The 14,803-nt window shown below is 40.7% G+C and overlaps 2 protein-coding genes across 2 annotated transcripts; both read right to left on the bottom strand.

Annotated features, from left to right (window-relative positions):
• Positions 1 to 879: 879 nt before the first annotated feature.
• LOC105190479 (BTB/POZ domain-containing protein 1) lies at positions 880 to 3,956 on the bottom strand. Its single transcript, XM_011153243.3, has 6 exons — positions 3,220 to 3,956; positions 2,356 to 3,060; positions 2,116 to 2,275; positions 1,849 to 2,006; positions 1,538 to 1,772; positions 880 to 1,452 (listed from the first exon to the last, which is right to left on the bottom strand). Exons 1-6 carry the CDS (start codon positions 3,630 to 3,632, stop codon positions 1,291 to 1,293), a joined length of 1,833 nt encoding a protein of 610 aa, XP_011151545.1. The 5' UTR covers positions 3,633 to 3,956; the 3' UTR covers positions 880 to 1,290.
• Positions 3,957 to 8,064: 4,108 nt separating this feature from the next.
• On the bottom strand, positions 8,065 to 14,459 carry LOC105190478 (uncharacterized). The gene is made up of 3 exons (XM_025301453.1): positions 14,324 to 14,459; positions 12,528 to 12,855; positions 8,065 to 10,066 (listed from the first exon to the last, which is right to left on the bottom strand). The coding sequence occupies exons 2-3, from the start codon at positions 12,837 to 12,839 to the stop codon at positions 9,872 to 9,874; spliced, it is 507 nt and encodes a 168-aa protein (XP_025157238.1). The 5' UTR covers positions 12,840 to 12,855; positions 14,324 to 14,459; the 3' UTR covers positions 8,065 to 9,871.
• Between the last annotated feature and the right edge of the window lie 344 nt (positions 14,460 to 14,803).

Here is a 14,803-nt window from a genome sequence, read left to right on the forward strand (position 1 = left end):
CCGAGAGAAATTGTTTATACGCATGAAGTTATACTTATCCCTAGCATCGATAGGAATAACAATGTTATATTCTTAGCTAGCACCATTAATCAACAGAAAATTCCAAATTTGCTTGTTCGGGGAAAAGAGGGAAAGGAAAGTTCACTAAGGAAATATATTAAATTCTATCAAAAAATTGCTATGTATATATATATATATGTATATATTAAACTTGTGTGTGAATAAATAGATAAAGTTATTACTTTTTACTATAGAGAATGATCATTCAACTGGTGTTATATTACTTTCGTTCGACTATTTTTCCATACTTAGTTATAGCAACAGGAATCGTAGTGTTTTCCATGGTTCTAAATCTGCACATTTTGTGACTACCAAAAATACTAATTTTCACTAAAAAATATTCCGCATGCTCTTAGGCTTTGTTGCACAATTACTTTTGCATTGAAGAGCGCTATACGTTTTAATTTCTTATAATTTCAAATTATATATTCCACGGTATACGTATCCGGAGCGAAATGTTTAGGCGAAATGAGTGTGTGCACATGATTGATGTCGCTTGTACTTTGTCATGATCCTTTAACGTTGTTATATAACTATATTTTTGGTTTACGCAGATCTCAATTAAAACGATAGAAAAATAGATTGTACATCTCCAATTCTGTAAACATCGATCTTACTCTTGTATAATTAATTAATAATTAACATATCTCCACTACGGTTGCGTTAATTAAACAATTTTAATATTTAAATTTTACGAGGGAGAGAGAGAGAGAGAGAGAAAGAGAGAGAGAGAGAGAGAAAGAAAGAGAGAGAGAGAGAGAGAGAAAGAGAGAGAGAGAGAAAGAGAGAGAGAGAGAGAGAGAGAGAGAGAGAGAGAGAGAGAGAGAGAGAGAGAGAGAGAGAGAGAGAGAGAGAGAGAGAGAGAGGCGAATAACTGTTGTCCGTAATATTTGTTGAGAAATTACAACACGTGTCATTCGCATCGATTGATATATTGCAAACCTTTGCGATTTACGCACTTTCCAATGCCGTGGATTTTCCGATCAATAAAATTCTAATCAAATCGAAGAGGCACTATCTATATAAAATTATGAGGAAAATCTTGGGTTAACTCCTTTGGCATGTCCACAGATTACTTAAATCAAAATGCTGCTCGAAACGATCACAAGATACACATGTGTATATAATTGACGAAAACCTGGCATATACTTTTCATAGTCTAACACAATTGATTTGATCTTTGTGATAGCCAGCCAAGCAAGTACGTATGAGGAATGTTGTTACTATACATTATGTGTAAAAGATAAGCTCGGGTATTTGACCTACGTCAATGGATGTGCCATTATTATCTCCAGTCTCGTTGCTAAATTCGAACTTGACCTTGCCGTTGCCGGAATCACAATCCACCATCACCGTGCGTAAGCCCTTTGTGCCATAATATGAAAATGGCCCCTGAAACACAGCGTGTTCCTCATTAATCATACATGTGCGATAATACCCAGCTAAGTTGATCGGTGAGATTCAATCAGAGAGCTACCTTGAACGTAGTTGACGCGGTATAAACCGTATTTGGTAAGATCTCCGCTAATTCTTTGAACATTAGACAGTACGTGTACTTTGAACCATCACAGCTGAGACTTGTTGCATTAGTAGCTATCACTTTTCCCGACGCCGTGTGAATCAATTCCACCGACGCCTCGTACGTCGCCGGCTTCTGCATGCTACCGTAGACCCCGTAGCCGATCAGGAAGATTCGTCTGTCCACGCTGAATCTGAATGAAGAGCAACGCGTTGTGTGACGTCGCGCGTTTCAAACGTCGCTCGTGAGATACGAAGCATGATTATTACCGGATACGATCGCTGGTTCCGCTGTATCCCCACTTGCTCTCGGTATGCTGAAACCTGCACACGGTGTGTTCCTTGCCCGTCATGCAGCATCGCGGCATCGTTTGAAAGTCCACCAAAGGCTTGGGATTCAGTATGAAGTACGAAAATAAAGATAGGACCTGCAAGAGGAGTATTCATTCATTTAGCGTTATCCGCAGATACTCGCGGCGAACACGGGCGATTTGATTTCTGTTCAACACCTTCCTTCATCCGGTGTAAGATACTAGCCTCTGAATAATTCAACAAGCCAGATTGCGCTGGACCAGCCGTGAATTCTTCCTTCGACATAAGCGGGAAGCGAACCAAGGACAGGGCGTTGCCCAAAACTTGGCGTTGATTTTCCGGAGTGACTGGTAACTGCTGTCTCACACATTCGGCCTCGGACCACCTGCAAGAGAGTTCAATTATGTTGAATGTACGAAACGGACAGCGTCAGAAGAGAGCGATCGCCGCGATCTCGCGACACACCTTAGAACAGCTTGAAACAGCTTCGATTCCCTGACGCGTAGAGTATCTCTTTCCAAGACCACCATCAGCGTGTCGATATCAATATCGGTGAAGCCGTCCGCATTGAGAGCCTCGGTCGTGAATCGATCTATAGTATCCAAACACACGGAGGCTAATTGCGGCTCATCGAACAGGCGTGCCTGCGTCAACAGCAGGAAAGCGTTATCACTGGTTAAATTATTCTTCAAAAAGTCAACGCAATGCTTCTCCAAAGCGGACACCGCGTACTTCTTGGCGGTGTACAGCGTTGTCATCACAGTCTCAGGGTCTATCTGTATCTCATCAGTGTATAGAAAAAGGAGCACTGCCAGAAATGCAGCGGGTTCTACATCAGGTACTTCTATCTCCGAAGAAGCTGTCGCGAACATGCCATTGAACATCGCGTCGAACACGGCGCTCCCAGAGGACAGGACTAGTTTGTGCGCCGGTATGCGTTGCTGCTCCCTCCTCCCCACCAGGAAGGTCACATCCGACAGTATCTCGTTATTGAACAGAAACACGATCCTCTCGCGCATCGTCGCCTTTGTACCCTGCCAGTTGTACTTGACCGCACGGTTATGCGTCGCGCTGCACTGCTGATTATGCGTGGAGGAGTTCTCCAAGGCGACGTTGTTCTGCGAGCGTCCCTCCAGATACGACGCGTTCGCCGCGTTGGTCGGCGGCCGGCTGAAACATAGGAAGCAACGCATCAATCGAGCGATAACGTACGACATCCGACAATTAATTATCAGCAGTCCGTCGCAAAATCGCAAACAGCATGATAGAAGAGTAAAAAGCGTACTATACAAAACACCTCGACCGCGGTCGCGGGATCACTTTACTCACTTATCAGCGTTGGCGAGCGAAGTCTCGCTTCGCGCAGCGGACGAGCTCGTCGGCTGGTCTTCGCAGTCGCAGATGAAGTTGAGCGCGCGCCGTGTTCGGGAGAGGGTGACGTTGCCGATGGTCTGCATGTTCCGCGAGGGTTCCCGCGACGACGGTCCGCTCCCGTCGCCGACTCCGTCGCGGCTGGCCGAGCCTGCCGCCGCCGTCGTCGTCGCCGCCGTAGTCGTCGCTGTGGCCGTGGTCGTCGCCGTCGTCGTCGTCGCCGCCGAGGCAGCAGCGGCTGCGTTATCCGTCACGTCGGCGTCCTCGCTGCCAGCCGCAGCCTCCCGGTAGCCCTGCGTCGTCAGACGCAGGCTCTGCAGCCTCGACGCGACGTTCGGCACGTCGCTCAGGGAGGTCTCCGTAGAAGACATGTTCGCGCACAAAACGTGGTACTTGCCGAAGTACTGCCCCGTCTCATTTAATCGCGTCACTTCGCGCCAACGCGGAGCGGCGGCGAGGGAGCTCGCCGAGAGCACGATTTTTCAACTTCGCGCTCACGAGCCTCTTCCTCCGCCCTTGTGCGTCGCCTTCCTCGCCAAACGAGAGCCGGGTGCTCGCAACAGGCCACGCAGAAACGTACGGCCACGCGCCTACAACGACGACGTCCCACCGTCGCGACTCCTGCTCCTCCTCTGCTCCCTCGCCGCCTTCGGCTTTCCGTTCTCCCCGAAGCCCGGAGCCCGGAGCCTTCGTCTCGCCTCGCGAGCGGAGCGACAAAACGGCGCTGCGCTGCGAGCGCCGTTCGAGATACATCCGTTGCGGATGTTACCCGCTATCGGGACGAGATCCACTGGCGGCATCGGCTGTGCGCGACTGCACCGACCGCGTGTGTGGGTTTTTGGCAGTGGGCAATGGGCTCGAGTTTTTTTTCTTTCTTCTTTTCTTTCTTCTCGCAGTGCAGTTCCAAATACGAGGATTCAGCGAGAGAATTTGCCTCGGAAAAATTCGCACGAATTTTCGGACTCTCGTTTGCGTCCTGCAGCATCCAGAAAAGAGCGCTCGAGCCGTTTGGATGGAGCCAATGTAAATTACGCGCGATAATGCGCCCGATATGCACCGCAGTTGCTGCATTCGTTAGATAAGAGTCGCAAGCGCGACTAAATTTTTCCGACCGCTCGGAAACGTTCGGTCGACTGAGAATAATAATCGGAGAACGCTCTCGCGTTATCGGCCGCTCTTCAACGAACACACCTGATGCGCTATGCACCGTTCGCAATTATCTCGGCGTTTCGTACGTTCACGCGCGCACGTTTATCGCGCGAAAGTATTATATATTGCCGTGCAGTTGCGCTCCCCTGCGACTATCGTCTCACTAAGATAACATTAAAGACCGCTAGTTTATCGGAACTCACGTAGCTCGAAAAATGTGCCGTGCAGTAACGCCCTCTCAGGAAACATCATCGCGAATAGAGCTCTAAAAGAACGAGCCGGCAGAACAGGTACGGCGATAACGAGAGGGAGAGGAGAGAATTTATACTCGTTCTATAATTCCTATACATGGGACGTAAGTGAATATCCATTAGAAACTTCCAGGACGCGTAGCGGAATTATAGTTGATCAAGTTTTGATCAGGAACCCGAGTTCGAATATGTTGCGTTTCGTGCTGCAAACAAGAGAAAAGTCCGACTGCGTGCTTGATCGAGAAAGATTATGGGCCTGTTTTTTTAGCTGCATTGCTGAACCGGTGCAATAAGTTAGAGTGAGACAACTATACTTTTTCTCACTCTGACTTATTGCACTAGTTTAGCAGTGAAGCTAAAAAGGACAGACCATATATACGGGGTGTCCGGGATCTTTTGGAAACGAAAAATTATAAAGATTAATCAGATCAAACTGAGAAGAAAAGTCATGTACCATTTTGCAAAAAGCGCAATAGTTATTAAGTTATTAATGATTGAAAATAATCAAGCTTTTTTAATTGATAACTTGAGAATTTGTGTAGTTATTTGCAAAATGGTGAAGGACCTTTTTGTTCAGGATGATTTAATCTACAATCTAATTTACAATTATATGACGATTGTTGTATCTAGCGATAGACACCTGTGATAGATTTTGAACCTGTCGCTAGGCATTTTGCAAGTAAGTACGCAAATTTTCAAATTATCAGTTAAAAAAGCTTTCAGATGTGATCATTTTCAATTATTAATAAGTTAATAACTAATGCGATTTTTGCAAAATGGTACTTGACTTTTCTTTTCAATTTGATTTGATTAATCTTCACAATTTTTCGTTTTCAAAAGATCCCGGACACTCTGTGTAATTATAATATATAAAATCATGTATAAACTGTATATAATTATACAAGGTATTTAAGAATAGATAAAGGTTGAGGACTTCAAGGACAAACAGTGCTTACAAGATAGAGGAAAAAAATCATAATAAACATGAGTCGAAAAATTAATATTATCGGAGTTATAAAGAATCAGTTATCTTAATTCAAGCAAGTGACTTGCTCATTTTGGTGCTTTTGTATTTTCTAATATAATTTGTCTATATCATTTATCGATGAAGAGAGAGTATCATGCTAAAAAAGAATTTCTAACAAAATCTTTTCACTTTTGCTTAGAATGTAAACAAACTTCTATTTTCTTCCCATTTATATGCTTCACCAAGCAATTGTTAATTATATATCGTCATAAACAGCGAACAGTTGCAGAGAGCTATCACAAAGTTTTCACAGTAAGAATGACATCGTATTACTTAAATCAAGAAATGGCGGAAATGTATTTCATGTATGGCCATACACGAAAAGTACGTAAATCATTTGCTTTGATTAAAATAAATAATTGTTCACAACTCCGTCAATATTAATTTTTTAATACATGTTTATTAGGACTTTTTCCTTCCATTTTGTGAATATTCCTGCATAGCACAATGACATCTTCCGGAAATCCTAAGGACATCCAGGACGAACATTGTGGAGATCCTGTAGATATTCAAATTTTATCTCGGGATATACTTTAGATGTCATGAGGAAGAGAAAATGATAGCTGTGAATACTAACCTTTAAGACATCCAAAGGATATCCTGTCGGACATCCAGAAACTTCTATGGAACATGCTATGAATATTTCTTAAAAGTTTAAAGGAAAAGAAAAAAATAGAGTGTATTAAAATTGCTCTTTCCGAATAATGTCGAGTTATGTCTTTTCTGCTTGAATCATAAATATAAGAAAAAAAACATTTGACTCGATTTTAAATCAAAATTGGCAAAATGAATACATTAATTATTCAATTTTTTCATTTTATTTAATTATTCATTTTATTTATTAATTGTTTCATTTTTAGAAACAAAAAAATTTTGAATCTTTTTAAATTTTAATTTCTTAGAATTTTAAAATCTTTTGACTCTAAAAGAAATCGAGCTATTAATATATTCAATTTGTTAAGTCTGATTTAGGATCCAGTTGAATGCTTTCTTTTCCTTATATTTATCATTTAAACGAGGAAAACAGAAAGTACACATATCTCAACATAATTCGAAATCAGCAAATTGAATCAGCAAATATTGTTGTTAATACAACAAGAAATAAATAAAACTATTTGATGTCAACCTGGAGGCTGTGAATTAAAACTATAACCTCAAATTTGATACAAAGACGGTACATAAAAAAGAAATGTCTATTTTATTGAGTAACATAGCAATAATTTTCCAAGCATCATCTTTTTTCTCTACTCCTAAAATCTGATTCAGTTTTATTAATTAGAAATTGATTTGTCTTTATGTGTAAAATTATTGATTGTATTTCGGACTCATATCACTTTCCTGCAATTGCTTCAAGCATATTCAATTCGTACTGCTTTTCAGTATCCATTTTTTTTCAAATTAATGGAATGCGCATAAGATACCTACAAAAATATAAAAAATTACACTACACCATTTATATTATACAATCTACATTTATGGTGTCGTGTTTCATTTTTCGCACTTTTCTTGAACTCGATTGATTGGCTGAGATGTTGCGATTATCGGTTGCTGTCGCCAAGAAGTTAAAAGTTGCACAACTCTTATTTAGCAACCGCGACTGTATGTTGCAACCAGAAATAGCACTTTGCAATTAGTAGTTGCCATCCTTCACAACTCACAACTGAGTGTTTGCAATTTATTTTGGGTCGGCCCTAACTGTATTTATACAACAGCATTTTTTCTCTTATAAACATGCATAACTAAATATGATAATACAGGGTGTCCTATTGTAAACAGTGGGCCCGAATATCTCGAAAACTGAGCCCGATAGACAAAAATGTTTCAAACAAAAGTTGTATGGTTTCAAGGAAAACATGAAACAACTATATCGGTTTGTTTATAGATGGCGCCACTTTCGAGATATTCACTGATCATTACTTTTCTTAAATGGAAATACGAACTTTTTATTATATCATCTTTTTCTACCAATTAATTTGAACAACTTTTGTTCAACTAAAATGTTTTTTTATTTATCTAATATTTTTAAGGTATTTAAGGAAAACTTGGTAACTTTTTCAATATTTAACTTATGATATCTCATCAACTGTTTATCGGAAGAAAAAATGGTACTAGACTTTTTTTATACTCTATTCGGTCTCAAGAATATATTGTTACAATAGCGCCGTAACTTTTGTCAATTTACTAATTTTGAAATTTCCAAAACTCGTTAAGTTAAATGTGTTCCCAAAAGAAAAAGTCGATTAGCGCGCGATCGGAATTTGTTGGCCAACTATAACTTTCCCGCGTGCCCTGAAAGTTCGTAATGTATATTCTTTCGCCACCTTATATATCTTTGCTTCGGCAGAGGTCGCCAGAATAAAAATGCAAATCGTCGAGTCAGGTTTTGTAACAAGTGTATTAATGACGTTTATGTACAATGTTTACATGATACAGGAAACATGCGCGCACGTTCACGATGTTACGTATAAATACAACAAATACTCAATCAGCCCGAATTCACGTGAATTATTAATACGGCAATAAAACGGCGAAGTGTAACATCTGCCGGGGGGGAGAGGGAGGGGAAGAGGGGAGTAACTAGACAGCCATGTCAATTCAATCGCGTTGACATGGCTGTTATATCGTTATCTGTGTTAAAACACTGTTCACTCTGGATAATATTATTGCGGAACATACATAAACATCGCGAGGCAAATAAACAGCGGCTTGTGTATTTCTCGCGCGGTGATATGTACACGCATGTGTATTAAAGATCTCTCGGGGAATTAACGCAATACAACATAGAGCTACCTTTCGTGGATTAAAAGTTACAAATCTCCTCGCGAATGAACGCGCGTAGCGCGCTCATTGATGCACGGAGAAGCAGCCGAAGGCATCAATGGCCACCGTGCAAAATAGATTTACCGGTAAAGAAGGGGGAAAACAGTTGGCGCGTTCGTTAGCTTTGCCTTACTTTATTTATATCTCGCGTGAATCGCATCCCGATGCGCAGTGACAGACCGCACAAGGACGAGAACTTAAAGTTAGAACGGCACCTTTTTGTTCTCCTTTTACGCATAAGTACCTTCTTCCGCGATATCTTCTTCTTCTTCTTACGATAATCAGATTTATCAATAATTGTCATGGCTATTGGCGCATCCAACGTCCGTCCGCAGTCGTTGCAGTCGTCCCAAATCGGTGCCTCCTACGCCGATAATAGTCGTTATCAGTTGAATATATCTTTCCTCATTTTCTTCCTTTTTTTTTTTCATCGATAGATTTCGGTAGAACTACAGTTCGCGCGCGTGTCCTCGTTGGTGACGTAACGACGTGCGTTGCAGATCTATGTTTAGACACGGTGAGTTAAACTAATTAAAATCGCCGGTTACTAAACCTATTAAGACTACCGCATAAGCCTTATCGAGTACACATACAAATTTATAATATACAAGTAAAAGTACAGAATGGAAAACTGGCCGCATGTAAAACGAAGGATATAGATTGGATTTAGTAAGCTAAAGCTCTAAAGTAAGTGACATGCGCGACGAGAGATATATCTCTCGTATCTCGTTAAGAAGTAATTATTGGCGAAGCCAAAGTATATATCCCGATATCATCCCGAAACGTCGCTCCTCGAGTGGCGATCATTAGTCGGCCGCAGTCCGTCCTTCGTCGCGAGAAGAGTCCGGATCGTTAATATTCGTTAACGATCGTCGTCGTTCTACCGCTGTGAGAACATGTCTTGAAAATCGGCGAATAGTACGGTGGTGCGAAGCAACATCTACCTTTAGTCCGCGCAAATTCTTCCTATTCGACGTAAAATTTGTAATAAATAGAGGGAAAAAAGAGATATTTAAGACGCATACGCTAATGAGAGATATTCGTAAGTGAAACACCAAGGAGTACAAAACGATGAATTGACGGCGGGCGCACCATTCACAAAACGACACGCCTCGCCCCCGGTAATGTCTAATAAATTAATTGCGTAATTAATTGTCATCAGAAAATCGATGATACGATCGTTGGTAACGTTTCCATTGCGTTCTGCGATCCAACGACTATATTAAATACTCTCTCCGCGCACACCTGTCTGTCCCGCATGTGAAAAATCTTGCATTCGCGCATTCTCCCCTCTACCATTGGTTAATCGCAACACAATTACACGCACAATGTACTGTCATTGAGAACGCGCGAATCGACGCTCTCACATCTCGACATCCAGCTCCTGTTCTCTCGGCTGGCGCGATTTGCTCTTCGCCCTCCTCGTCTTGTTCGATATGGATTTCTTCCTCTTCGGCTTCGGCATGATCTCGCAGCTGCAGCCGCTGCGCACCCTGATGTAGTCCAGCGTCCACTCGGTCCTGGTGTCGAAGGGATCGTATCCTTCATTGTTGTAGTCCTAACGAGGATCGGTACACTGATCAAGCGATACCGACTCTCCATGCGGCCATGCGCGTGGCAAAATCTTTCTCATTACGATTATTCGCGACTACACGGTAGGGATGCCGATCTTTTTTCAAACAGATCGATTTAAAGATCGACTCGAATCACGAAGAAAAAATCGATCTTTAAAAAAGTCGGTTTGTAAAGAATCGATTTTAGAAAATCGATTTGAATCGGTATGCATAAAGTGAACCACTCATTAAAGTATACTATCTGTCAAATTTCTACATTCTAAAGTAGACCTAGTGTAATTCACATAAAGTTTAATATGAATTAAAGAAATTAAACAGATGGTGGGACTCTTGATTGTATTGTATGTGGCCACAACAAGATAGAAAAAGATCTTTAAATCTTTATGCTAAGGATTTAATTAGTTTGATTAAACATCAATCAAGGGTTTTTAAACATTATTAAATAAGAAATCACGTTTACTATTATATGTATATACATATATATATATATATATATATATATATAATATATACTATTATATGGAGTGGCTGTGATTGGTTCGCGCGTTCCGTTCCGCTGAAAATTTTCGGCCATGAGACATCGGCCTAAAGGCAACGTAATGTGCATCGTGCAGCTATTAAGTGAGTTAAAATTAAACTAAATTATAACTAAAAAGAATTAAAAAAACTATATTACTAGTAGAAACTGAAAAAATCGTGTTGACGATTTTCAGAATTTATAGATCGATCCTTGAATCGATTCAGTTCCAGAAAATCGATTTGAAATCGATCTTTTAGGCTCCGATTAATCGATCTTCGATTAAATCGATTTAAAATCGGCATCCTTACTACACGGCAATCTCGGGTAAACTGAGACGAGACAAACGTTTACCGCGATCTCAAGAATATATCATCGTATTCATTAGGAAGTTGAATTAGTTCTGGTTTCTAGCAATAGATGGCTTTAGTAACAAGTTAATGGTTAGTGCGAATATTGAAATCTGGCAACACTGAAGCTATTGTTACTGATAGTTTCAGTGCTTATATGCGTCCAAAATGGATTATACAAAATTGCATTTTTGATGTTCATTACTTTTTCAACATTCATTTCTTGTTTTGCTTGATTTGAGAAAATCGGCAACTGAAGCTCATGAAATGCTTATTGCAACTTATGGCTTATTGCAACTTATGATCAAGCTCTATCGTATTTCAACTGTAAATGTTGGTTTCTTGTTTTGTTCGATTTGAAAAAATCGGCAAGTGAAGCTCATGAAATGCTTATTGCAACTTATGGCTTGTTGCAACTTACGATCAAGCTCTATCGTATTTCAACTGTAAATATTGGTTTCAGTGATTCAAAAGTGATGATTTCGATTTGAGTAACAAAGAACGTATTGATCGACCAAAATGATTCGAAAATTCTGAATTGCAAGCATTATTGAATCAAAACTCCGTTCAAACGGAAAAAACAATTGGCTGAACAACTCAATGTCAATAAATCAATCAATAAACAATTTCTAAATGCCTATACCTACGCCATGGGAAAAATTCAAAATGGAGGCAAACGAGTTCCACATGAATGAAGTGAAAGTGCCATTGCAAATCGCTTGAATATCGCCATGTCTTTGCTTGTCAGATAGAAAAATAGTTTTTTGTGACGAATTGTAACTGGAGATACAAAGTAGATTTATTTTGATAATTTAAAGCGAAAAAATTATGGTTTGATCCAGGATAACCATAAATATCGACACCAAAACGGAACATTCACGGTCACAAAGCAATGCTCTGTGTTTGGTGAGATATGGAAGATGTGGTGTATTATGAGCTTCTAAAACCGAATGAAACAGTTACGGGGGAACGATACCAGTAACAATTGAACAAACTGAATGATGAATTGATGCAAAAAAGGCCAGCGATAGTCAGCAATAGACACAAAGTGATTCTTTTGCACGATAATGCTCGTCCACATGCTTCAATCGTTAAACAAACATTGTTAAAGCTCGAATGGGAAATCCTTCCGTAGCCAGCGTACTCTCCAGACCTAACACCATCTAATTACCATCTATTCCGATCGATGCAACACGCTTTGGCAGATACACGCTTCAATAATTAGGAGGATGTGCAAAAATGGGTGTCTGATTAGATTGCTTCGAAAGACAGATCGTTTCATCATCGCGAAATCGCTATATTGCCAGAAGATGGGCAAAAAGTCCCAGCTAAGGACGGAAAATATTGATTGATGTAAATTTAACCATTTCTTTAAAATAAAGATAAAAAATTGGCAAAATAAGGCCAGAATTAATTCAACCTCCTAATACAAGACAAGAAAAACACAGGAGAGACAGAGAGAGAGAGAGAGAGAGAGAGAGAGAGAGAGAGAGAGAGAGGGGGGGAGAGAGAGAGGGGAAGAAGTATGAATCCTGACGACTAAATTATAATAGAGTTTTGGATGGTTCGCGGTCGTACCTGTTCGCTAGTAGTGTTGACGATAGCATACACGTACGCGAACTTCTGCACGCATTTGGACCGGTTGCTTAACCTCCAGTCGATGAACTTGCACGGCCGGTCGAGGACGTCTGCCCTACAGGAGTACTCGAAGAACCTCTGGGTAATATCGCCGTTTCGAAAGAGCTGGACGAACATGTTTCGTCGATTTCGACCGCCGACCGGTTCCACCATATCCACAGTCGAGGGACAGCACTCGACCGCGTGGCCATTGCTGCCTGATTCCTTATGCAGGAGATGCTCCATATCTCGAAGTGACATTCGCTTGTTCATCAGCCCTTCCAGTGAGCTGCAAATCATGACGGAACGTGTGTGTTTTGTTCGCCGTTTTGCCAAATCGATCCGCGAACTTTCGCGATTTCTCCGACGCGGGCGGATCATTTCCGAATTCAACCCCGCGATCGCGATCGGCGTGGCATATTAAGGAGTGTCGTATTGACAGGCGATTAAACGAGAGATATTTATACACATATGCGTACGGACAACAAAATCTCGCTACGCCACGCCACGCCACATTGAGTCACGTTGAATTTAAATCGAATTTGGCTCGCCATCGCAATAAACACCGCTACTCCTCCCAGCGTGCTCGGCACCACCGCGCGCTAATAGCTCGTATCTAAATTACGCGGTAGAATGTTGTTGCGGTTAGAAAAAAATTACACGGTACATGACATTTTACTTCGTTTCATATTCATTATTGGCATTTTATATGCATGTCGCTAATAATAATTAAGATAACAAAACTGACCTATGTGAAGCTGGTCCCTCATTATCAGAATTTGAAAAAAATGATTAGAGTTCTAGTTCTAGTAGGTTCTAGAGTTCTCAATCGGTTTTAAAAATAGTTCTGGCGTTTTAAGCAGTCAAAAAGGCAATTGAAAAAAGGGGGGCCAACTTTACAAAATCATCCACTTTAGCGAGCTAGAATTCTTTCATTTCCGTTCGAATCGACTCAAGTCATAAGGAAAATCGACAGAACTCTTCGGGCCACCAGAACTCTAAAGAAACTGACCGATTTTCGAAAAGAAATTTTCTCCTAATTGGACTTAGAAATTTTTTTCGAAAATCAATCAGTTTCTTTAGAGTTCTGATGGTCCCCGAAGAGTGCTATCGATTTTCCTTATGGCTTGAATCGATTCGAGCGGAAATGAAAGAGTTCTAGTTCATCAGAGTCGTCGATGCCAAATTTTCTAAGTTCAATTAGGAGAGAATCTTTTTTTGAAAATCGATCAGTTTCTTTAGAGTTTTGGTGGCCCCCCGAAGAGTTCTATCGATTTTCCTTATGACTTGAATCGATTCGAGCGGAAATGAAAGAGTTCTAGCTCGCTAAAGTGGACGGTTTTGTGAAGTTGATCCCCCTTTTTTCAATGGCCTTTTTAACTGCTTGAAACGTCAGAACTATTTCTAAAACCGATTGAAAACTCTAGAACTCTTCGGGAGGCAACTAGAACTCTAATCATTTTTTTCAAATTTTGATAATGAGGGGCCAGCTTCACATAGGTAACAAACTGAGCGCGATCGATGAAACGAATATTCTAATGCGGCACGCAACGCGTTTTCTCGCGTTCCTATCGGTCATTATTCGATAAATCTCGCCCGATCAGCCACGATAGCCAAAGACAAAGCGATAACAGCGCGATTGAACGTTATCACGAACGTTGATATATTAATCTCGCTTTATAGCCGAATTCGGTCGCGCACGATACGATACGAGTCGATAGCGATGTTTACTTCCTCGCGACAAGGTCTCTACTCACAAATGAGGAAGATGCCCCTTGAAAAGATGTTCCTTGTTCTTTCGAGAGGAAATGGATAAAGTCAGATTGTTGGCGGCAGCAAGCCTTGGGCACAGGACTGCGGTCAGCCAAACCACCTGCAACAAGAGCGTATCAATTATTTCTTCACGCGTTTCATATTCGGAGACGTGAGGAGAAGGTCTTTATTTGTGACCAAGTAACTTTATTGCGAAAATTGATCATTAGGTCATTAAATATGAAATGTTCGATTTCCTTAAATATTAAATTCGACAGTCGATATCTTTGACATTTCACTTTTACAATTCTTGGTTTTTGTTGTTGTGAAGGTACGCTTTCAAACGTATGTTTTGGTTTGTGATTAACTTTCGAATTATCTTTATCACAGCAATTTTGTGTGATCATGGATAAGTCAAAGATTAAGGCAATATAATTTTTTTCAATGAAATGATTTTTAGCAAAAATCCCAAATTATGACTAAAT

This window comes from Harpegnathos saltator, unplaced genomic scaffold, assembly GCF_003227715.2.
Source record: "Harpegnathos saltator strain DR-91 unplaced genomic scaffold, Hsal_v8.6 scaffold421, whole genome shotgun sequence".
Lineage (NCBI taxonomy): Eukaryota > Metazoa > Arthropoda > Insecta > Hymenoptera > Formicidae > Harpegnathos > Harpegnathos saltator.